The sequence below is a fragment of the Sylvia atricapilla genome, chromosome 5 (genome assembly GCF_009819655.1).
Source record: "Sylvia atricapilla isolate bSylAtr1 chromosome 5, bSylAtr1.pri, whole genome shotgun sequence".
In the NCBI taxonomy this organism is placed as follows: domain Eukaryota; kingdom Metazoa; phylum Chordata; class Aves; order Passeriformes; family Sylviidae; genus Sylvia; species Sylvia atricapilla.
The window spans coordinates 46,836,773-46,862,877 of NC_089144.1; the positions used below are offsets into that span (position 1 = coordinate 46,836,773).

At 36.8% G+C, this 26,105-nt stretch overlaps 1 protein-coding gene across 1 annotated transcript in view; it reads right to left on the reverse strand.

Moving 5' to 3' along the window:
• The window catches only part of NUP205 (nucleoporin 205), a 45,281-nt gene extending 19,516 nt beyond the window's left edge, over positions 1-25,765 (reverse strand). Inside the window, exons 1-22 of the mRNA XM_066319371.1 lie at positions 25,719-25,765; positions 22,551-22,693; positions 21,411-21,582; positions 20,368-20,512; positions 19,356-19,515; positions 17,959-18,187; positions 17,638-17,802; positions 16,771-16,946; positions 14,381-14,497; positions 13,067-13,204; positions 11,868-12,018; positions 10,886-11,091; positions 9,270-9,452; positions 8,644-8,694; positions 7,812-8,021; positions 6,949-7,048; positions 5,287-5,424; positions 4,849-5,038; positions 4,049-4,169; positions 3,451-3,532; positions 2,856-3,020; positions 654-778 (exon numbers count right to left, since the gene is read on the reverse strand). Coding sequence (XP_066175468.1) covers positions 654-778; positions 2,856-3,020; positions 3,451-3,532; positions 4,049-4,169; positions 4,849-5,038; positions 5,287-5,424; positions 6,949-7,048; positions 7,812-8,021; positions 8,644-8,694; positions 9,270-9,452; positions 10,886-11,091; positions 11,868-12,018; positions 13,067-13,204; positions 14,381-14,497; positions 16,771-16,946; positions 17,638-17,802; positions 17,959-18,187; positions 19,356-19,515; positions 20,368-20,512; positions 21,411-21,582; positions 22,551-22,693; positions 25,719-25,746 — 3,195 coding nt within the window. The 5' untranslated portion in view covers positions 25,747-25,765. The remainder of the gene's footprint in view (positions 1-653; positions 779-2,855; positions 3,021-3,450; positions 3,533-4,048; positions 4,170-4,848; positions 5,039-5,286; positions 5,425-6,948; positions 7,049-7,811; positions 8,022-8,643; positions 8,695-9,269; positions 9,453-10,885; positions 11,092-11,867; positions 12,019-13,066; positions 13,205-14,380; positions 14,498-16,770; positions 16,947-17,637; positions 17,803-17,958; positions 18,188-19,355; positions 19,516-20,367; positions 20,513-21,410; positions 21,583-22,550; positions 22,694-25,718) is intronic.
• Positions 25,766-26,105: the final 340 nt, after the last annotated feature.

Genomic DNA, 26,105 nt, shown 5'->3' on the forward strand with positions numbered 1-26,105 from the left:
TGAAAATGAGTCTGTCTGCATGTCCACCAAGACAGGAAATGTAATAGATTTTCCCTGCTTCTACAGAATCGCCTTCTGCTTTTAATAATGGTTAAAATCCTTTCTAGAACCCATGGATTTTCAGTATCATACAAGTGTGTAATCATATGATTCTATGATTTAAGTGCAAGCATCAACTACCTCAGACATCTGTCTAACTCAGCTGTCTTCCCCACCTGACCCTCTCAGCCACACGTATGTACATTCTCTCATGGCTACAGAATAAAGCAGAGAATTTCACTGGCTTAGTTGGAATTTTATGCTATTTGATGTCATGCTACATTTCCAAAATTTAAAAAAAACCTAAAAATTGGCATATGTTACCATGGACTTGAAGCCTGACCAAAAGTACTTAGGTTTAGTTTTATAAGTATGTCCTAATTCCAAGTTTCGGACATAATTGCAGATCCTTTCAATTCTGTGATGCTACAAGATTTTTTTTTTTAAACAGAAGGTAAAATGGAAAGAGTTTAATGAATATAAAAACCTGACATATTCATTTTAAGAATGAAATCATTATCAGTCATCAACCATCTGTGTTCACCAACCAAGAATTTTAGCTAATTTTATTTAGTCTACTTCCAGTACATGCCAACAGAAAATATGCTGTATACCTGGTAACAGAGCTCTGCAAGATGGGGAGATTCCCGAACTGCTGTAGGTCCGTTCCTTGTTTCAGTACCTTTCTCCAGTATGTTCAAAATAGCGTGAAGGCAAGTCCGTGGGCAACCCAACACACCTGAAAAGAGAAAAAAACCCTGACATTCTTGATCTCACTTTCCTCCATAGCCAATATAGGTCAAGTACACAGAAATCTAGAACCTAAATTGTTCAGCTACCCTGTGCTACACTATACTGCTACACAGAGCTGCAGCAAAAACATCTGGCAAAGTTTTATCACCATTACTTGAAATCAAAGAAGGAATTGTGTTTCAGCAAAAACCTAATGAAAATATTTATAGTTAGTCTGTAGGCTTTTGAGATGCTAGTCAATCAATTTGAATTCTTGCTTTTACACTTTAAAATGAAAAGCCATTTGACAATTTTAAAAAACAGCTTTAAAAAATTCCTGTCTTATTTTACAAATACGGGCATTATATGACTAACTCTCCTAAAGGCACCTGACCACTGCAACCAAGGGAAATAGGGAACAGACTTTAATACTGAAGTCAAAATCCTGCTTTTTTACATTCTTCCCTTAGCCAATTAATTCTTTAATCAACACGGAAAGAGGTCCTGAAGCACCAAAAGCATCAATAACCAGAGTTCTTATAGTGGAAATAATCTTCTCTGTTTGAACACGTATAATTTATGCGTTAGCAGGAGGTTGTTATCTTGAGGTAAATGTCTTGCGGCCAATATTTCTTCACATTAGTAACAAGATAATTGAAACACGTGGGCAAGGTCTCTCACACCTTTGAGACAGATTTCCTAATCACTGACCTAATATGATATACCCTGTAAAATTGTGTGGGTGCAGGTACACAACCTGTGTTGTATAACTACTGAATTTCACAATATCTGAAGAAATAAAATTCAGGTTCTATCTACTCTTCATTTAGAACTATGAAGAATTAAAAACTGCTGGGCCATAGCATCCAATACAAACCTAAAGACAATGAGAAATATTGTTCTCAAAAAAAATAAAATCAAATTATTGAATGTTTGTTCAAACTTGTTTATATAAAAGATCCTTTAAAACAGTCGAGAAATAACTTTATATTTCAGATTGAGACACCATGACATCTCAACATCAAACTACTGCTAGCTATGATATCAGATCATTGTTCATGGCTTTAGACAGTTGGGTCTTGAAAACTTCCAAACCTGAAGACTGCAGGACCTCTATAACCAACCTGCTTCACTGTCCTCTGGTGAAAAAATTTCTCCTATATCCAAATTGAGTCTCTCTTGTTTCATTGTATGCCCACTGCCCCTCATCTTCCTGCCACACTCCTCTGAAGAGTCTGGTTTTATCCTGTCATTTATGTTTTTGCAGGTGTTCAAAGATTTCTATTAGGTCCCCTCAAAGCCTTTCTTTTTTCCAGACTTGCCTCAGCTTCTCCTCATAGGCTGAGTAATCCACCTCCCCGACCATCTCTGCTGAACTTACTCAGTCTCTTTTAGTAAAATACCAATTAGAAACTGAGGAGGCAAACGAGACACATAGTAACACACTATTATTCTCATCAATTCAACTTTAAAGCAGCAGGAGTGATATTTCTAAAGTTTGAATTGTCATATATATATATATATATATATATATAATTATTATATTTATATATTCCTAGCACTAGAATTAGAAGCCACATGTACTAAAAGATTTTTTTCTACAACATTAAAAAGCAAAACTGGTTTTCTTTCCTAGTTTTAAAGAGGAGTCTGAGGAAGAACAGAACAGTAACCAAGAAGCAGAACTAGTTCAAAGTGACAATTTCTTTTGTAGGTTCACACGTTGTCATATGTAGGTACTACTTGGATCATCAAATCAACTTCTTTCTACTAGGGACACAACTATGCTATATTAAATAGTAAATAAATTAACTTTTCACTTCTAAATTATCATTCTCCCCCACAATTCTACCTTCACGTCTGTTCCAAAATCCAACTTAAACAAAGAACCAAATCCTAAAGTTGTTTAAATACTGCATTTGAGTATTAATATATCTTTTTCATGTAGTTTTTGAGGATTTGAACAAGGCCTGTTGTTTCATTCTTAAATTGAAGTGGAACTGCTTTTCCCCATGGATTTCCCAATATTCTCAGTGTTGTTAACAGAACTGATTAAATGGCAGATCAACCTTTCCTCTTCATACCTGGATCTTGCAGATTTGTGGTACTGACAGGTTTCTTTAGTTCGAATCCCAAGAGATACAGAGCTAAGCTGGGAGGACTGCACTCAAGAGAGGTGATAAGGAGATTCAGAATATGGATCCTTGTTTCATGATGTATTTGTGCCCGCTTCTTTTCCAGCTCCAGCTCTTGATTAGAAAAAGAACAGAAAAAGAAGAAAAGCAGATATGGTGACTAATGAAGTAAAAAATTCATCTGATAGAATAATCTTCAGTGTCTTCAAGTTAAATACAAGAACGTTGAGGGATCAACTTATATTACTGCAAAGAGATACAAGAACAACATTCCAAATTACTGTTAGTACAGCTATAAATAATATACCCAAAGCAATATCAAATACTTGTCTTCTGAAAACAGATTCAGTTTGGAGTTGGCTCATCATACTGTGGACATACTTTAACAAAACATAGGTCCTTTTCATTCTGTTAAAGGTTCAATTGCACAGAAAACAGAGGAATATTGTTTCCTGACTTAAGAGCACTTTTTACACCTCTTTCTTTAATTTCATTTCATGCAAAAGACAACTGTTTAAGCCATTCTAAGAAGCCTTTTACATACCCTCATCTGGATTAATTAATTCTTCAGCATCTTCATTATCTAAACATTCCACAAATCCAGCCATCAGCTTCTGGCTAACAGTCTGTATTCAACAATGGAAGGATGGAAATGAAGACAATTTTAAGAGTACTAAACCAAATACTTTTCATAATACTCTTTATGTAAGTTGACAGAACTTCTAGACAAAAGTTATACAACCTACTTAATAAGCAAGAGTTTTTAGAGTCACAGGTGTCCTAAGAACAGGTTAGCAATTAGCCACTGAATAGAAAAAAAATTCTACTATTGTTACATATACTAAATCATTCTCACAAATTGAAGACTACAAAGTCACAAAAAAGATCTCCCTTATCTCAAAAAATATTGCCCTTTTTCTTCTTGAAAACATGCATGATTTCATTTTCTTCAATTAATGAAGTAATTGTTTTTCCAATGCCACAGTAAAAGATGTTTTATAATGCTTTATATGTGAGAGATATAAAACAAAATACAGTTTTAATGTACTTGACCTAGAAACCTATCCTTTAAAGAAACATTATGAAGCCTCAGCATTTCTCCATCAGTTTCTCTTTCCAAATTCAAAGAAACAGATACTTACCTCATCATGTGTGAAATCACCAACTAGTTTTATCTGGATGTTGGAATTATCAGAAATACAGCACAAAATCTTGGCACTTTCAAAAGCTAGTTCAGGATTGCTGTTTCCATGGTAAAGATACCTTCAAAGTCACAAGATTACAGCAATGAAATTATTGAGAATTTAACTTTTTCAATATGGTAATGCACGGATAAGAAATTAATATTCTGAACTAAAACATTTACAAATCAAATTACATAGGATAACATTAAAGCTTCAAACAATTTCATTCTATATGAGACACCAAATGCTCCTCCATTGGGAGAGATGAGTAGGCTGAGTACGTATAACAACCTTTTCTGGAATTTTTATCATGCTTTTTATCCAAAATCTACAGTAAAGACTGCTGTGTAAGTTAAAACAACTGCTTGCAGGCATTTAATACAGTAAATAATGGACAATACTATAAAACATCGCCAACAATCAAATTAATTTAACTTTCCCACTCTGTGACAACCAGAGTCTGGGGCAAAATGAAATTATATGCACAGGAATCACTGAACATAAGGTAATACATGACAAAGTCATGAGAGGGGGAAAATTCAGAAAGAAAAACTATAAATACAGTTCCCAATCTTGTACTAGACAATGTCAGATCATACCACCTGTGAAGACATCTCCCCTCACCGAAAAAAAAAAAAAAAATTCACGAGATGCTCTGTGTAAAGAGGAGCACTGGCTAGTGAAACCAGTGAATGGATCCAGGATCCAAACATTTGGGTGCCTCCAAAACTTCTCCCTTCTCAGTACTTTGTACATACCTAGCGATATTCACCACATGATCTGCCTTTTTAGTGCGAGGATTGATTCCTTGAAGCAGCTGCTCCAGTGGTGTGACAATAAGGGAAAGGTGGCTCTCCCGTAACAGATCCATAAAAATATTCTCCTTCTGGAGGGTTAAGTTTAAAAGTGCAAGGCAATACTGTACAGCTTTCTCTAAATGCTTCTTCCCTGCAGCGCAGAAAGAACATGAGAAATACAAAGAAGCAGCTAAATAGACTACATTCATAAATGTCATTTATCAAGCCTTGCACCAAGAAAAAAACCTGTCAGTTGTTTACCAGTAGGAAAACTTCCCCCAAAGTATGATTTCTATATGCAAGAGATATAACATCAAGTTACAGAGATGCAATGTTAGCTTTAAATCCTACTTACTATACATTGTAACTTCTCATGAAAAATTAATTCTAGGCACATACCAGGAAAGGGAGCATAAGTATCAAGTTGCTTAACCCCTTCTTCTAGTAAACTAAGGCAAAGTTCCAGCATGGGGGACTCATTCAACAGATGATACATCAAATTGAAGCCAGGTGGTTTATATGCTATTATTTCTTCTCCTAAAGACAGAAAGAGTAAAAAAAAAAAAATTATAATCTCTAATAAAGTCTCCTTCTATTACTCAAGTTAGCATAAGTTACAAAACCTAACAGCCCCCACAGTTCTAAGCAACATCTTTTGTACAAAGTCTTCAGAGACTTTCTTTATATAGAAGCCACTGAGGAAATTTTAAAAGTTTGGGAAGAATTGTAGAGGCAATTACCATTACTTTCCAGCATCTAATAGCACAATTTCAAATTTAACCCCAAATAGATCTGACCAAAAAGAAACAGGAAAAAGTTTACATCCCACCAAAGCTGCATGAAGACCCTGAATGAGGGGAAAAGCATTTTCAGAAGACAAAGAGAATGTCCACCAAATTCCTGATCCTCACAATGTAGGGATAAACTCTTATGACTGTTGTAACAATGTATGCAAAAATGAAACTGCTACCCTAAAATTCAAAGACCTTCATGATATAAAATAAAAGAAGACTAATACTTTTAATTTATCTAGGCCCTTCATAAACTGTGGTAGATAAAAGTAGGAAAACAGTAACCATCTTTTTTAACACACAAGTGAGAACCTGGGTACAGTTTCTTTTGGCACCAGCTTTAAAAATGTCCTTCTTCCACTCATTCCATGTGTGCCACTCTACCTACCACACACCAACAGACAAGCCATGCCACTGCAAAGTCACACACTGAATCTGCTCGGAAAACAAATCTACTCAAAACTAGATTAACCCACTTCAACATATCGTGGAACCCACAAATAATCATACATGTTGAAGGATCAGCCAAGTACAGGAAGAAGCTAATAAATTCTCTGAGCTAGTTATGCTACCAAGTAGTCTTTGTCAAAGTATGAGGCACAGAGGCCTTCCAATTCTAAAGTCGTTTTCAATTAAAACGTGGTGCTCACAGCACTGCTTCAAGAAAATCCACAGGCATCAGGATGGAATTCATGACAAGAAACTTTGTTTCAAGAAAAATAAATTTAGAGCCCAAATAAGCCTTAGGTTTCCTATAATGAGGCAACTGTAATCTACTTTGGCCTTTTAAAGAATAGCTGCTCAGAATTAAATTACTTCAGGTCATAATTCCACTGCTACTGTCTGTTTCCAATAATTAATAGATCAATAATATTAATAGTAAAGGTTATCTCAAATACAATAATGCCTTTAAATTAACCCTACAAATAGTGGTGATTTAGATATAGACCAAAGAAGGCCAAAGGAGCAAGCCAAAACCGAGGTGCTGTTCAAGTATCAAATGTTGCTCCTCAACCATATCAGAAATGAAGGAGACAGAAGTTATCCTAGCAGAAACAGGGAAGTAGAAAATAGTGTACATGAAGACCTACTGAGTCAGCAATGCAGATCTTGATACTATGTGGAGATTTTTTTAACATCTTCCGATTTTAAAGTCTTGGTCTAGCTTTCCACCAGCTTATTTGCAATATTAAACAAGATCCCAAGACAGAGACAACAGAATAAAATAAGCCACAATTCCATTTGTCAGTGAAAAAATGAACAAGTTAACCTTGTAACTCCACATATTGGTCCACAAAGTCTTCAAGTTGAGGTTCATAGTCCCGCAATAATTTGTAAAAGACTTCCAGAACTACCTCAGCTACTTCCCACTGCAGATAATGAGAAAACAAATCATACACAGATTAAGACTGATACTGAAGCAACAAGGCAAAGACAACAAAGAACACAGTGCAGTGATCTGGATCAGAATCATGGTTAGTATTTCAAAATTAGAGAAGCACGTCAACCACACTATACTTCATCATGTCAAATCCTTAGAAAGCCCAAGCTTTCTTTCTGAAGTGAGAAGGAACACAAACAGATTTATTACCTGGTTTAGGTTCTATTATACAATATACATACTAGGATATTGTAACTGTAAGCAATAAATAGTTTTTATTAGGTATACAGCTAAGAATAGATCAAGAATAGCCAGCTTCCAGGATACAGTTTATCATGCCCCTTCATCCGGAAGTATTGTAAAAAAAAAAAAAAAAAAAAAAAAAAAAGCCAGATTCCTTGGTACAGTGGGTCAGAAATATTTTCTGAGGTAACACTGAGAAAACGACAAATCTGAGTTGTAGATTTGGGCATGTCATGTTCAGAAGTCATTAGGCATGTAGCAGACTTGCGGAATCCTGTACAGCAAGTTGAAATTAAGGAATACAAACTTCTTTTTCAAAAGGTACCTTATACAGGCTCCTTTGAAGTATATTGTGACCTATGAGTTGAAATATCACCTGTTTAAAAAAATCAAAACACTCTCAAGTGCTCTAGTTTACTTTTGCTGCATCAAATTTGCACAGCCTTCTCAAACAGATCAAGATCATCAACTACATCCTAAAAAAACCAATATTTTCAAACGAAAATTACCTTTTCAGCAGCTCTCCGGTAAGCTCTGGTGCGGAATCGGAGAAACACAGAATCCCTGAGGAACTGGAGATAGGGATCAAAGCCTGGAGGGCGGAGACCTGCTCCCAAGTTAGCTGGGAATGAACTCTCCACTAGTGTGCTGATGAGTCGACAGAAGGCACGAGTTAAAGGATATTCCTCACATCGGGACTCAATCTCATTCAATTCAACCTTCCCAGGATAGCAAAAAGAGGAGACAAATCACACATTTTGTGGTAGAAAGAAACACATTAAAAATAATATAACAGCATCATCTGTGGATTACTTCACAGTGAATCAACTTAGCAGCATTTCTGTCAACAATACAACAGAAACATCAAAGGCAGCAAAGCAACAGTGCTGTTATTTCAGTCCAGCAACACACATTCATTCTTTTCTAAGCTACTAGAAGACATGCCTCAACATTTATCTACTTTGCCTTTATTTACTATTGTAATAAAATAGTACAAGATTTTATACTTTATTTACTATTGTTGTTAGAAACAAAGTTAGCCGTACCAAGATGTAACAAAAGTGAGTCCAATTTAGGAAAATTTTAGCAAGAATTGCTCATGAGGAATTTGAGGGTTTAGATGCTGTTCTGTCACTAGTATAAAGCTGAACTAGATGCAAAAATGAACAGAATTTTCCAGAAATTACAAGCAGGATTTGAAAGTAAATTACAAAGCAGTGAAACAACAGCGTCTACTAGAAGTTTCCCATGGACACAGCAGGAGAGGCAGCCTCTGCAAGAGCTTGCCAAATGCATATGCAGATGATCAGAGAGGCTGCCTAGGCACAGAGACTCTCTTACCTCAATACCAATTGCTTGTCTCTGGCCTGGACTTCTCACAGTTTGTAATATCTTCAAAAAAAAAAAGAAAGAAGATACTCATCACATTTTAGATCTAAGAAGAAGTTTTCTAAATCCTTTTAAAAAGCAATAAAAATCCAAAATTTTTCTGAGAGGCTGGATTATGTTTTACACTTGTATGCTTACAGCTTTACATTCTCAAGATCTACATCACATTTTCAGATTAATGATTTTTTTATCTTGTATTGGGGAAAGACATTTCCTTCATTATCTCTTTCTATAGTATATTTTAAGAAATATCATAAATTAGGAAGGGAAAGTGGTGAGATGTCACTATTGTCAGGGTCTCTTATTTGCAACTAAAAATAAGGCAGGAATTATAGTTTAAACAGGACTGTTAGGAAACCTGTATTGGTGTAAAATAAGTCCAGCCAATAGCATCTCTGAGAAGATACTGTGATTTTCAATATCATTCCAAAGCATTAACTAAGTAAAAAAAAATTATATTCAACAATGGCAAAAAGAAAATTTAGGAGGAAATGCAATACTATTTCAAATATACTACTGGCAGTTTCATCAACAAACTAGGATGGTACAATTCTAAGCACTTGAAAATCCTAAAATACCTGTGTATATTCCAGGGATTGCCAAAGTGAAGCAGCTATTTCAGGTGATCTTCCAAAAGCAGTAAGGGTTTCTAATAGCTCTGCTTTCAAAATAGGAGGAATGCTGCACTGCAGAAGTCCCAGAATGACCACGACTGGTGTCCACTGAGGGTGCTCACAAAGAGCCAAGCGAGCATTCTCACTCTACATGTAGAGTTCAACAGAAAACAGAACTGCAGATTATTACTTTGAAGGTTTTTCATGTTTTGCAATATCTAATTATTCACAGTTTAGTACCAAAGACTCTGCTTTGTACTTGGAGGTACACAAAATATCAAAAGAATAGTAGACAATTCCAAAGCCAACCATTTTATTTAAACAAAAAGCCAAGCATAAAGACTTACAAACACTGAAACTGTGCCTATCCACACAGAAAAATTATTTGGATAATACAAGCTCCTTATAACAGACCACTTTTTTTTAGTCGACCATTTTTTTTTAGTTGACACACATTCATGGAATTAATCTTTAAGTACTTAAACTCTAGCAGCTTCTTCAAGCTTAGGTAGAGGGACTTTTATCAGTTTTTCTATTACATACATTCTACATATTCCTATCTCAATATATTTCTATGAACTCATACTGCATTTGGACATTTGCTAAGAACTTGTATCAATTTGTTTTAGTCTAACCACAGGATGATCACGTAAGCTCACCAGACTGAGATTCTGAGATGAACCACTGGACAGTAACAAGCCTATAGCCTCATCAAATGGTAATTCTCCACATCCTCAGAACAAATTTATCTTCATCCCAGATTATGATTTGATGATGCTACAAAATATTAGTTTTAAGAACTCCCTTTTCTCCATGCATATCTAATGCTGACATTACAGCTCAAACAGGATCACCCCATTGTCATTACAACCAAAGATGATTTCTAAAAAACATATTCAGTTTCATTCTGTCTTGTGTTTGTATCAGCAAAACCAAGGCTATCTCACGATATCACAGAACTTTTAGGTGGCAAAGTCTGGTGGTTACTTAAGAGCAGAATTCTACACTAATCAGATTACACAGACAATTCACAATACAAAATTACACACTGCAATTTTATTCTCCTGGAATCCTCTTCCAGTCAATTCATTCAAAACATTTTACACCCTTGGTTTGGGGACATTTTAAATCATAACCCAGGAGGCAAGTTTCACAGCTGATCACTTGGCTTGCCAAATTTCTACCACTTCCTTTTGAATCCACCTATTACTTTTGCTTTTTCAAACTCATAAATAAAGGCAAAGAACTTGCCTACTCCATAGTGATTTATTGTGAGTATACCTCACTTCTGAAAGACAACTCCATTACCACCACCAGAGTCAAGGAAGCAAGAAAATCAGCAATACCAACAACACAGGAAAAGCATCATCTCTTTCTGCTTCACCTACACCTTCAGTGTTTGGTCATTACCATTATTCCTGATGTTTCCCATACTTTTGGAGTTCGCTAATAAAATGACAACTGCTAGGTAAATTTTCCTTACATACCTTTTTGGTCAAGGAGAACTACAGAGCTGAATGATGATGATTTACATGGAAAAAAAAGTATTTACAAAGAAAACCAAATAAAAGGTTACTTACCCAATTGACTATAACAGTGGTCAGCTGTAAAAATGCAATTAATCCATCCTGTTCTTTCTGTGTGATGCCTCGGAGAGGCAGGTGACGGTACTGGACACTATCTGCACTTGGCAAGTCTTTCCTTAAGTGCTCATGATAAAGCATCAAAGAGTGGAAGAAATGCTCCCAGGAGACAGGACTGCCACCTGCTCCTTGGATGTTTTCAGCTAGAAAAATGGCAAACAGGTGACAAGATTTTCTTTCTACTCTTTCACAGGGTGAAAAACACAGTGGCTAAAACTAAAAGGAAAACATTCTTATCTAAAGGAAAAAGTAAAGTTCAAAGGAAAGTTATTGTATCCAAAATTAATAATTTAGATTTGGGGATTTTTGTTTGTTTACGGTTTTTTTGAGACAGAAAGGTGCTAGTATGAAGAACTAGTATAAAGTTTTCTATTTTATCAATTGGAATCTTTGCAGCATTAATTGTATCTTCAAAATAGGGAAGTTTTAATAATTTGACAAATGCAAAATGAATGCAAAACACAGAACTGACCAGCATCTCTTACTTTGAGAAAGTGCTATTATATTACATGTATAAAAAATTCTAACCGAACAAAGTGTTTCTGAACAAAGTTAACTCACAAAAGTTACACTGTATGTTTTCTAAACTCAGCTAACTTTTTTTGTTTTATAATTATTCATTTTGTTTTATAATAAGCAACATTAACGTTCTACATTTCTTACAGTGTTCAGACACAGAGCTTTTTTTAAAGAAAGCATTATTTCACTAGATGAATTGCTTGCTAAGATGCTCAGACATCTAATTACCTTATCCGTCAGGGTTTTTTTCAGATTACAGTTTCGAGCAAAGCCTTCCAATTTAATTTTTGTACTAATAATTAATGTTAAAAGTATGAGGCCACAATTAATCTCAAATGAGTCTTCACACTTATCAAAAGAAAAGGGAGTCGAGAAAGAGCTGAAGTGTCACTTCTCTTACCATGACTACTGCCATTGACTTTTAGCAAACTAAAGCAGTAGTGAGCACACTGAGGTCCACTAGCCAGTCCCCGCAGCATTTTCAAGTATGGGATGTAAATCGTGGAAGGAAGTAGATCTCCCATTTGCCTAACAAACTTTGACAAGACAACCTAGAACAAATAAAGATCAGTGTTGAAAAAATAAGGTAAATCTGAGTATTATAGGAAAACATTAGGCAGTAAAAGTCAGAAAACAGATTATAATGTAATCAGAGCAGGGTAAACAAGTTCCTTTGTAGACTGGCCTACTCCGTGAGACATGTTTGGAAGAGAAACAAAACAAAATACCTCGTATGACTACAAAATACACTAACTCTCCAATTCTGAATATCTAGTGCTAAAATTTATTTCAGCTCCCTAATGTTCTACAGTAGTATTATTAGCACATTTCATAGTGCTAGTAAAGAATTCAGTGTGGGTGTGATATACCTGAACAGTGACCCACAAACACGTGGTTCCTTTCAGGGTCATATCAGGCTGCTTGCAGATGGCATCTGGCCCTAATTTAACTTGTCAGTATTCTGGGTGGGTCTTGAGAAACGTCTGATTTGTCTGGTACAAGGTTTTGCTTAGCACTGTACAAACCTTTAAGAAGCATTGAGAGCTGACAGCACCCCAGGTATCCAAAGGGTTTTTGGCATGTCTGCTTAGATTGTTTCTTCATTCTAATTTTAAGCTCTGTCTCTTATTAACGATAATTTTTAGACTTCAAATAATTAAAATATTCTCAAGACTTTTTATCCCTAAAATACTATCAACAGCAGTTAATAAAGCTTTTTTTTAATTGTTAAGGAATCTAACTTCTCAGTTACATGAAAAAGGCATGTAAAAGTCATCAGACAAAAAACACAAGAGAACTATCAGAATCCATTTAGTGATTGTATCAAATCAAATCTAAACAACATTTCCATAGATGTTTGCTAGTACTCTTTCTTGTTAAGTCTACTGACAACCACGAATGGCTGGCAGTAGTCCATTTTAGGGCAAGCAACCATGACCACGCCACGCAGAGCAGGACACATGCAAATCAGTCATTGAAAAAAGGTAAGGTGTTCTTGGAGTCTATTTGTAACAAGAACACCAAAAAAATTGTTGCTTGAGGGTTTTTTGTTACTTTGGTTTCAAGTTACTAGTAATTACGCTAGAAAAGGTAGATAACCTGGCGCTGGGGCGGTCGCTGGTGAGCTACTCCAAGGTAGGAGCCCATGATGGAGGATGTCTGCAGGGGCTCCGATGGACACCAGTACTCATGGGCGAGCTCCAGATTAAAGGGGTCTTTCCTGTACAACTCAGCAATCTGTCAGAAAAAGGAAGATGCCAGAAAAGTATCAACTCGAGGAAGAAAAAACAATTACTTCAAGAATATGCACTGCTTCTATATTAGCTAAGCACATCTGAGAGGCAAAGCATCACAGGGCTGGTGTTCTAGTTCTTAAAACTTTCTGAAAATTACAGCTTCTAAATAACAGTATTGGGACAGCAACAGCCAGCAAAATTCAAAATGCATATATCAGTGAAAATTTAATAACTTTCTATTTAATTATTATGGATTCAATTATTGCTAAACAAAGTGTAATTTCTCCTTCAACAACCATATGCCTACATTAAAATGCATTAATTTTACAAGTTAGCCAGTATCATATTTAGAAATCTTACCTGCTATCTGAACATACAAATTTCTCAGAGCAAATTTTTATTTCTAGTTCTTCATTTAAGTTTACTGTTTCTATCTGAGCTGCTTAAGAAAGCATTTCACCACAAATTTTCCTAGTAATGTCAATAACCTAAAGGGAGTATATCTTTGGAAAAGGTAAGTACTACAAGTTTTTAAATTTCTAGAAAATACAAAACACCTCACTTCAATATGCAAATCTGTTTTTCAGCATGGATTTTTCTGAAAGCGCAGTTAAGTTACCTTAATAGCCAATATTTAAACAAATATAATAGTTTTAATTTCCATTTTTATCTTATTATTAAAAATATGACAGAAAATTCAGTCTTTTACATGTACACTTAAGATCAAAACTCTACTGAAATAAGGGAATTTGTAATTCCATCAGTCTTGATGGAGTCACCTTACCAAGCCTACACTACAGCAAACACAAAACAATTTTCCAAAACTCTCATTACAAATACATCAACACATAAGAATGATTTTAGCATTTCAATTATTTATGAGAGTAATTGCTAACATTGGATAAAACCTCTAAAATCTTCAAACATAAGAAATAATGCAGTGTTTGCTCACTAAAAAATAATCAAAACCCATGACATTAATATCAGAAACTAAGGCAGTAAATTAATGCCTTTATATGAAAAATTATAGAAAAGTGCGTATACTTAAGGAAAAAAAACCATCTCAAAGGAAAAGATCCAGCAACCATATGGAATCATTCAAAAATGGGTTTTCAGATGACAAATGCAAGTCAAAATCGTTATTTGTCACAGTAATTAACAAGAAAATAAAGCTTACTAGAAGCATTAAATGTTCCAGATCTTTCCGAAGGGAAATAGGTGGATCGTTACCCATCTGAATACTCATGTGGATCATGCGAGCATCTTCATCAGCACGGTTTCTCAGCTGCTTTACCTACAGGATTTATGAAGTTGAAAAAGAAACAGTGGTCTATATTTAGCCAAGAATGAAATAAAACAGAAATAATGGAATTGCCTATACGGCCCATTAAAATTAAGAAAGCAAATATACTTGCACAATCACAACAAATATATTCAATTTTCTATTTTTTTCAATCCTCTCTCCCAACCAAGAGCTTGCACTCAAAGTTATAGTCAATCACTTGCTTATTGCCAAAGCCCTTAAAGCATAGCAAAAGCCCTGAATCTCTATCATGGGAGTCTTTCCTACTGACTGTAGCAGATACTTGGGTTTGGCTCACAAAGGTGGATCCTTTCCCTCTTTCTAGTTTGAAAGCTAGACAGCTTAGTTTCAAAGAATCTTAGGCCATTATTCACAAGGAATGACAAGACACATGTAACACAAATGCAAACATGAATGTAAAATATTGCTTCCTGTATATAGATCTATGGATTGCACCTTTAATCACCAAGAAAGACTACTTCTACTTGCAGCTACTTTATGACTTGAAAGTTCTGAACTTTGGAATTACTCTGTCTCAGCCAGAAGCATTATCACATGTCAATAAATACCAAAGGAAAAACGAAAGAATAGCAAGAAGAACAGTTCTTTTTTTATTTTTAAATTTTTAACAGCAGGTTTTTTTTAAAAAGCAGCCATTCAATCAGCATCCTAAACTTCTTTGTGTTGAAAAATCTAATTACTAAACAAAAACCAGCTGACATTTAATTTTAAATTCAAAAAGCTTTTGACATGAGAGCCCAACAGAGGCTTATAGAAAACAAACAGACATGAGATTAAAAGCCTTGTTAAATATTAAGGAAACATCAAAGAACAAGAAACAGAAGTAAACAACCAATTCAACAACAACAAAAAAAAACATGCTGTCAGTCAACAGAGACTAGCTCATGGTCTATAATACATTTCAATGTCCAAAACTGAATGAACAGCAAAATAATTGGGAAAAAAATAATTTTAAAATAATAACAGGAAAAAATTATTAAAAACTAGAACAGTGGAAAGGGTCAAAGCAAACTAGCTAAATCAGTATACTAACTGAACAAGAAATTCATTATTTAACTGATCAACATTCAGGTTTTTATTTGCGATACTAAAGCAAATTATCAAGTTCTGAACTAATATAATGCAGGCAACCAAAAGATTTACCCAAATCATCACTGGCAAGCAGCATAAAAGCTAAAACTATGCAGAGGAATTAATTAAAATGCTGACTTATAGATTTAAGTAAAACTGAACAAAGTTTATACAGATACACAAAGCAAAAGAAAGATCTCGCAAAACAGACACTTCTTTTTACCTAAAATTTGAGATTATAGTAGAAATAGCTGAGAATATAAGCAAACCACTACCTATAAGCAGCTAAGACAAAAAGTTGCCTTGTAGGGCTATACCCCAATTGCCTACTAAAAATTTCCTGTGAAACAACTAGTACTGGCTTATATCAAACTGGAATAAAGATCAGTGATCTGATTGTGTCTTATATCCTGTATTGCAAAATCCCACTTGTAATAAACATCTCTCCTCATCTTCAGGCATTAGATACAAGCAACTCGAAATCTGAGCCAAAGCAAAAATAAACCCCAAACCCTAAAAAACCCCACAACACAACAACAAACACCACACAAAAAAACCAAAAACAAAAAACAAAAAAACCACACACAAAAAAAAAACCCCACTGACCTGAAACAGAATTTCAGTATTCATTTAAATTTTACTAATGTAAAACAAACACTACTACCACCATAAAAGGTTGTTTTGCAAATCTCACCACACTGAAGTGTTTTAAAACCCACATTCTGTAGAGTATGGGGTTACAACTGTTAAAAGTTATTAAAGCCCTGTAGGAAGGCACAGCTGCAGGCTGGACAGTTGGAGGGTGAGAGATAGTTATGACGCATGGACAGCACACTGCAGCTGAGCCTGCCAATGGGTGCTCTTCTTTCGTTAAGTTTGGGTTTTGTCTGGTTAACATTAACAGTATACAAGAGGGGTAACTTCTACAAGGAAGGATTCCCTTCCCATGCACAAGGAGGTCCATGCCTTTGTTCCCATTGCTACAACATTCTACTTCAGTGTGGAAAACAAACCCCAAACATTATGGCTTCTACAAAGCAAACAAGTTTTCTGAAGCACAGGACCTCAAGCTGAGCATCATGTCTGAATCTTTTGCCACCTTGTCCAAATAATAGAAATACAGAACAGATCCCCGCATTTCTCAGTAAGTGCTATTGACACAAACAACTTACTTTCATTGGCATGAGTGCAAGGAAGTCTGTGACAAGGTTATGGATTTTGCGAATGTAAAATTCCTCCTGGTAGAAATTTTCAGATGCCACAACAGATTCAGTCAGGAACAGGAAAACATAATCAGCAATCGCTAGCTCTGCCATTGCCTCATCTGCCTCAGTGAATTCTGCTAGAGCTGGGCAACAAAATTCACAACAAGGGAAGAGGTAAATAACCAAACAAATATATTTCAGGACACACAGCTGACATGCAAATTTCCATGCTTCTATCAACTCTGTTTTTAATATTACACAGGAGAACTACACTGAAAAAAGATGAACTAATGGCAGATGATGACCTCAACCTTCCGTTTTAATAAAACCTTAATTAAACATTATAATTAATGTTTGCATTTTCTTTAGTAGATATTTTGGAAAAGACTCAATTTTGACGTAGTAGAAAGCTAAAGTTTGTGAGGTTTGGAGACGAAAAAATGAAAATTATTAAAAGATTCATCACCTCAACATACTGAAGTCCAACGTCTACAGATGTAGAAAAAACACACTCTCTATTCTGGATTTAAGCATTGAAATTATTCTAAAGCTGAAAATGAAATCCTCGAATCTTCCAGTACATTAAAATCTCTTTCACTTCCATGAGGCACTATTACTGTCTAGTAAATAATTACTTCTACATCTGTGTACATTTCAAATCAATTCAATTCACTACAATCAAACTCACACAGAAAAAGTTTTAAGGAAGCGTTAATGGTAATTATATCACAAAGGTAAATAACAACACTTCAGAAAGGTAACAGATCCTTTGACCTACACCACTTGCAAGCTCTGAATACTAATGTGCAGCAACTGAACTTTAGGGAAATTTACCTGTCACATCAGAGAATTGGGATATTCCTCGCAATGTCAGTGCCCAGGCTAATCTAACGGTAGCTTGCAGGCCTGGTAATTTCCAGGGCTGAGACTCCTGAAGCCGAGTGTGGATTGTTGCTATGTATTGTCTTTCTGCTAGCAGAGGGAGCCGGTGCATCAAGTCTCCAACAACAAAAACACAAAACCAATGCTCAGTAAACAAATGTGAAAAAATACATGCAAAATCCTGCCAATTCATTACTGACCAATAACAAAATTGCTTAAGCAACAATTTATCCATCTGTACAACCTAATCTCTGGGAAAGCTGCCAGCATTACCTTCACGATCCTCTACCCCTTGTTCCAGAAAGCTGACATCAAAGCAGTAAAGGAGAGCCATGAGAAGAGACAAGTTCACCCCATCCAACGAGCCATCAGCTTCCACTGTTACCTTCTCAAGGTAACTTATGAGGATTAGAGTGTCATCCTTATTCAGGGGTGACTGACACGTCCAGACAAAGAGACTTTCAGCCAAGGACTGGCGGCACTCTTTAATGAGATCAGAAACCTTTACAAGATGAACAAACAAACAAAAAACAACCCAGTCAATATACCTATTCTGGTAACATGTTCAACTTGTCCTTCTCAGTCAATCACGATGACTGGCTTTAACTAAAAATCACTCTGAAGACAGCAGCTACAGAAAACGTTGAGTTTATTTGCTAAACAACAGAAGGACACTTCTGCTTATTAATTGCATTTATAATCTCATGTATTTCATGAGAGGCATGAGTAGATACCTGGGAATATGACTACATGCAAACCAGCATCCCTGTCAAGGACAGGAGACATCAATCTGCATAGAATTTACATAGCAGTAAATGTATCACACAGAAGACACATTCTCTGTCTCTAATTACACAACTGGCAGTTACCCCAGAAACAGTCAGCCCTCCCCTCGCCCCAAGAAATTAATCCTAAAGTGAAACTAAGGTAAATTAAAGTAACTTAAGAAGAATGAGAAAGATACGCTTTCCATAGTTTCTAGATTCATAGCAAAAATCTAAGACTAGCTCTTTAGTCAGTGGAAAATAAATTGATTCATTATTACACAGAATGATTCTTCAGCAGATGACCCATTAGAAAGGAGTTCAAAAATAAAGCAATAAAGTTTAAAATCTTCTTTATAGAAAAAATATGCGGCAGTTAGTCAGTGTCAATTAATTTCAAGAATTACAAGGATGACAATGCATTTTCAAGGAATTTTCACTTGATATCAGAAATGCTTCTGTTCATATTAACACAATTGGATTATTAAGAGAATTATTCACCTGACTCAACTTGGTTTCAATCTGTTTTAATAATTTTTGAATTAGTTCACTTTTCTTATGCCAATAGTGCGGATAATGGTAGTGCTGATAACTTAAAACACACATTTCAGAATTAAAAAAAGAAGAAATTCAGACACAGAGTAAATATTTACAGAGTAAATATTAGGCTTAGATTTTTACTGTTACAATTCTTCACTAAAAGTAAGGCATGCCCTAGCATCTGGGAACAACAGCAAAACAGAAATGTGGGAAGCAATGTGAATCCTACACTGCACAAACTGTGGAGCAGTACGTGTGATCTCAGACAGTAGCAGATTTTGTGCAACCATAAAGGACTCTTGCAGTCTAACTCTACCCTAATGTGTTCAGTCACACAGAAGAATATCCATGCTCGGTGAATTTTACCTCTTTGCGATGTTTCTCACTGCCCAATCCTCGCTCTCTCTGTAGTTTATCAAATTCATTGTTCAAATCAATGTGAGACAGAAGTGTAAGGATCTTCTGAGTCAAACCCTGCTCCATTAGGTCATCTGTAAAGCGTGTGGTCAGGGAAACTAACTCGGGACTACAATGGAAAGAATATAAATTCAACAATTAATTATACTTTTCCAGTCACAAACATGGCTAAAATAATGAACCTCATTAAATGTATTTGATGACAAAAAACCCATACAAATAAATTAATTATATACAGAGAGCAAATAAACATGCATCACTAATCAGAAACCACTGCCCTCTCAAAACATTATGCTGAATGGATAGAGTCTTTAGATAGCTGAAGGTTCAATAACATGGAATATGAGAATACAACAGGGATCAGCTAGTTAAGATTTCTATTAAAAGGAAAAAATATTATATATAAGATGCACATAACTCACAAGCTCACAGGCTCTTTCCTACTAGTAAATGCAACTGTCCAGATACTGCACTCAGAATCTGTATTTACACTAGAACAGATTTTTCATCTTTCTCTAGCCAATTTGGAAGCAAGTAGCGTGCACTTTCTTTTTCAAGGCAAAAAGATCTAGCATATAAAATTCACCAGTAGATACTACATTTAAGTAAAGGCAGGAGCACAATTCCCTTTTACAGTACATAGAAAGTCAGAACACAGTAAGGTTCACAAATACTGAGCAATCACCACTAGTTAGAGCAAAAATGACTGAGAGAGTGTCTGAAGTAAAATACTGCCAAAAGGTGAAGTAGCATGAAAGAACTGAAAGTAAAATATATATCCCTATAATTCAACAAAAACATGCACAAAAAATAATCATGCTTAAGAAACAAACATGAAAGCAGATGCACCTGGTTATGAGAAAAAAGCAAATTCGAGACTATACGTACTCCCTTTAGTCTAATTATTTCTAAAAGCACTCAAAACAAAGAGTTTTGATCAGCTCATCACCCTGATACAGACCTGAGTTCCAATGTCCACGTCTTGCCTTGGCGTGACTGGATGAGAGCTCGCAGTGAATTGGCAATGCATCTTTTTCCATCCCAGTACAACAGAACTGCCACTAGACCTCTCGTAAGGCCAGGAAAATGAGGCTGCTGGTGTTCTCCTAGTGAACGAAAATGCACAGAAATAGCCAAAGAAAGCTGAACACACCTTAATAACAGCTCTATATCTTTGTATTTCTAACTGAAATACAAATATTGCATTCAAAGCGACTGTGGTTATTCACTACCACTTTGATTTGTTCCAGACACTTAAAAGAAATACCCCAGATATTTTGGGTGCTCCTGGTAAAATTCAACTATTAAAACATACAAAAAGGAGGTTTTTAAGTGCTAGTCCATAAATATCCTAGTCCAAATGGTATTTGCCACTGATACACACCCATCTTAATAACAAATTCAAGATTGAATCATTGAAATATCTTTTATTCAAAATATAAATTTCTATCTGAAATTACGTCAAAATAGAAAGTGAGCCTGACTTGAAGATGGTTTTCCAACAGTGACAAATTTGCAATCCACTTCTTTAACAAATTTTTCAAGTTAATGAACAGTAGCTAGTAATAATAACTAAAAATTCTAACTTAACAAGTGTAAAATCAATCTTCTACAAAAAGAATGTGTCACTCCCCAGAATACTTCTCTTACTAATCCGTTATTAGATTACAGAGTCACACAGCAGTATATAACTAATACATAATTTGAGGAATCAGTACCTATTACACCGTTTTATGGAAAAATTATCAATCCTGTTTAAGTTACGTTTCAACTCAATTATACAGAAAGTATATCATAAATCCTTCTCAGAATATTCCCCACCTTCACTCAGGGGGCAATATTAGGTGAGCACACAAATAGTAGGGTTCAGAACACTGCTATCATATGACATTACAGTGAGAATTTCTTTTAAAGAATATTCTGTGTTAGGACGCTAAGGTCTTCACTGCATCATGCATTCACTTAAATAAGAAGGCCCAGATCTTAAATATTTTCCCTTCTCACCAGCTAGAAGGAGCTCAACAGCTGCCAGCTCTCCAATATCAAAGAGGTCACTGAGGATAAAGGCTTCTCTGATGAGCTGCTCTGGCAAAAGTCGAGTTCCCTGCTGACCCTGGATAGCAACTCCTTCTGTGCTTGCCTTCTGAATTTTCTCATGCTGCTGAACATTTTTTGGCTGCAAGAGAAACAAGCATCAGAAGTTATGCAAAATGGCAAGATCAAATACTGAATAAAGCTTAACACATTAATTCTTCCTCACAAGAGATAAAGGCATCCTAAAAATGCTTCATGCTTGGACAGCAGTGGTCTCTTTGTGGGAATGTAAAAAAATAATCATATACAATCAGTGCTGACATTTAGTTTACTCAAGATACTAGTGGTCAAAAGTAAACTTTGATACAATTCTCAATAGGAACTGGTATCAATTCAGTGAAAGACATCTGGGTCATTGATCAGAACTGTTGTGATACTCCCAACTATTCTCTACATCATTCTTTTTCCATTAAACTGAGATGCTAAAATATACTGAAGAAACTCTATAGCTGATTGTTTTCTTACCTATCAATTTAAACAAGTCATCTACTACTGGAGAAGTAACACCACTGAAAGAAGACACATTTCTAGTTACCATCTTATGATACAGAAGCCAAGAAACGGGGAGTTTTTTCACATTATGTGGCGTTCCAAATTAGACACATTCTGTATTTTTTAAGTTCAAGTGTTCACCTGTTTTGTGTTTGTTAATCTGACTTAAACATGAGCAAAACCAGACAAAATAGCTTTGTGCTTTATTTTAGACACACAAGAGTAACAAAAAAAGTTGATACATGACTGATGGATTGTCAGATAATTTTACTATTCCTTTTAAAATAGCACTCAAATAATGAGAGAAAAAAATACATCATAGACAAAATTATCCTGTAGAAGATACAAAATAATATCTATGCATTATTTTTTCCCAATTAATACTATTTGTATCCTCACAGCAGAACAAAACTGGTATAACACATCTATGTCAAGTACTGTAAAAATCTCACATGAAAAGAATGGTCAGGGTCTAAAATGGCATGTAAGACAACAATGTACGACAGAGGAAATCATTGACACTCCAGTTCATTCCAGAAGAGAGCATTAGTCCCATACCGGATTTCTGAAGAGAGAAATGAAGTCAGATTTGTGCTTCTTTAAAACTTGATCTAGACGATGAACAGCTTCAGGTTGCCTTTTCCAAATGGCATTCATTACAGTCTGCCATATGTCCTTATATGGACCCCACAAGCTTGCAGCTAAAAGAGGAGGTAAAACAATGTATTTGAAATAGAGAAAGGAAGAAAACAAATTATTTATATATTGTTTTCAATAAGTAAACTCTTTTTTTAGTTTACTGTTAATTACTCTTAGCATGCTACTATACTCTTACACCTGTGAAGAAAAGTGTGTTTTCCTTTCCTCAGGCACAAAAAAATAACAACAAACACCCCAACAATGTTCTGGTATAAAACTTAATTGCATTTAGGGAAGTAAAGAACTAAAAGAGATAATGTACGCACCTAAATTGTGGTGCTGAAAGTCATCTTACAATACCTACAATAGAGGTATTAGGCTGGAAAAGATCTTTAAAATCACTGAGTGTAAGCACTAATCTGGCACTGCCAAGTCCTCCACTAAACCATGTCTCCAGGTGCCACATGTACATGTCTTTAAAATCCCTCCAGGACTGTGACTCTACCACTTCTACAGAACACTCCAGAATAGGACTACCTTCACTATTAGCTAAACAACCCAACAAATCAGAATATACAATACTCTTACAATTACAGCAGATGGCTGAAAAAAAATGGTTTCAACCATTTCCAAAGATAACTACTTGAGTGAGCAAGCTGGGAAAACCAAACAGCAGTTTAAGCAAAAGCAAGCTATTTAAATCACCCTTATTGCTGCTACGTTGTCAGAGACGAACCAGTGGGTACTGAGCTAGTCATCTGGAAGGGGTGCAAAATCCTGCCTCACTCATCAGAGAAAATAATTGTCTCTTGAGAGAGCACAAACTCCTTTGATTACTCACATTAGAATTGATATCCCTCCCAACAATCAAAATGCAAATCTCCTAAGCTTCTAGAAGGCCAGATCAAAGATTGCCATATTTAAATAGTGAAGTCTACACACTTAAATGGTGAAGCCATTCATGCTGAGTAACTCCAAGTAAATTTACAAATAACTGAGACAACACATTTAGCAGTGCCAGTACGGCTGTGTTGGGACAACCTGTAAAAAAAGTAAAAAAGGGACAAATTTGCCTTTTCTGAGCATCAGTGTTTTACCTCATACAATGCTACCTCTGCCTAGAAATAGCTACTACTGGATGTATAATTTCACAGTCAGCTGTAACTGGCTGTCCCACATAACTTCAAAGTTCAGAGATTTATTTCCACTTGAAACTGTGTTTTCACTCTTACTACATTACCAAGTCAAACACCAGCAGCCTGCCAAAAGCTGTTTAACTATTTCCCTGGCCCGTTTGTTTGCTCTTGTCCCTACCACATAATTTCTTTGCACCAGTCTAAACACATGTACTGTAAGGAATTACAACAAATTAAGGATCTAACTTCTCTAACCAAAACCTAATCCAAAAAGGAGTTTATTTGCAGCCGGATCACATCTACAACCCAGTTTGCTCTGCAATGGCACAAAGATGGATTATTGCAGAGAAAAGAATAGGCACCTGGTATAGGAAGAGGTTGGACTTTAGCAACCATGCTGACTTTTTCCCACTTAAGCTGTTCTACTATCACTGGTTTTAGAAAGGCTGCCCATCCCATCAGGGACAGCAAGGAAGGACAGGCTGAGTTGCTTCTCTTGGCAACAACAGTAGTTGACACTCATATGCCTGAACGTTTTGCCAAGTAACAGACTAAACCATCCTATGTCTCTTCCCACAAACGATATACTATAACCTAAGGCAAAATCTGCACTAGTTCTAGTGCAACATATCCTTTTATTTTTTTTTTTCATATTTCCTGTACAAAACTCCTTCTTCCCCTAGTTGTTGTTTTTTGGTTTGTTTTTTTTTTTTTTTTTTTTTTTTTAATTATAAGCCTGTAGACTCTCTTGCCATGTAATACATAGAATAGCCTTATTTGAACTACTCAAATTTTCACTTCAACAAAGCAATAGGGTTTTTTTTATGAAGAGTCTTTGCTATATTACTGCTTTTCTGTGAGGCTACAGGGATGCAATCCATTCAGCAAGATCAAAAAATCTCTGTAAAATTTGCTCCTTGCTTGCCACAGGAATGGAGGTTTCAATGCTACTAGCTAGAATTAATAGTGACTACTAACTGTCACCACTGATATAAAAAAAGCTTATTTACAGACCTTTGGGCCTATATTCCAGTGACAACTGTTTTTCACAGTGCGCTCATTCTCCTTCTATTAACCCAATGAAGCTCAACAAGAGTAAATGCAATATCTTACGCCCAACACAGAATCACTGCGCAGGCTGGGGACCAAGGGAGCGGCTGGAGAGCAGCTTTTACAGACAAACACCCAAGGGTCCTGGCAGACAGGAAGCTGAACACCAGTCAGCAGCAGACGCTCACAGCAGAGGCTGCCTACAGGCTCCAGGCTGTATTAACAGCTGTAGCCTGCAGATGCAAGTGATTATTTGGGCATCTCTGAGTCCTTCAGTCCCATACTGTGTACAGTTTCGGGCTCCTCAGAACTAGATACTGAAATAGTGAGCCACAGAACAGAATGAACGAGACGCTGAGCGAACTGACCTGGCTCAGTCTTACAAAAAGGCGGCTAAAGAGAGATTTGTTTTCTCTAACTACTGAATGGCACTATACATAGAAAGCAGGGCAAAATTCTGCACATATTTCTCTTTTGCCTCTTACACGACACAGCATTAGGAGATGGCTGAAATACGTAACCACGTGTACACCGAGTCACCACAGTCCTCTCTAAACAAGGAGGCCGTGGCTGCCTGACGTGACTCCCCGCCAGGACCAGCCAGGCACAGCGGCAGCTCTGCCCGTGGAGCTGCACCGATGGGAAGCTCTGCGCGGCCCGAGCCCGTGTACCTGCGCACGGGAGGCGGCTCTCACGGCGCCCGCCCGCACACCGCGTCCCGCACCGGGCGCCCTTCCCGGCTTCCCGCCCCGGCCTCGCCACGCCCGGCCTTCCCAGGGCGGCCGCCCCCGGTTCCGCGGGCGCGGAGGAGAGGCACGGGGGCGGCGGCGGCCAGAGAGCGGGACGGCCGTGGGGGAGAGGCGGAGGAGAAATCGCAGCCCCACGTTCAGATTGCTCTTACCCGAATTTACCGCCAACGGAGCCGCCATCTTGGGGAGAGGGAGGCGCGTCGCGGCGCCGGCGCCGAGGAAGGCCCGGCCAGCCCGGCCCTCAGCGGCCCCGGCCCCGCCCCCGCCGCCCAGCGCAATCACGGGGCCGCGGCTGCGGCGGGGCAGCCCCGCGCACGGCCTGATGGGAGATGTAGTTAAAGGTTAATGGTTCGTCGTGCCGCTCGGCTTCGTAATCCGTCGAGGCGACTGCGGGAAAGGGAGCGCGCCGGGCTTCTGCGTCGCCGCCTTCGCTCCTCTGATGTCAGTATGTCTTGGTTTGGCAAGACAGGTATCTGCCAGGGAAAGCTGGAGGTTCCCTTGGAATAGAGAATGTAAACACCCCCCCCCCCCATTCAAAT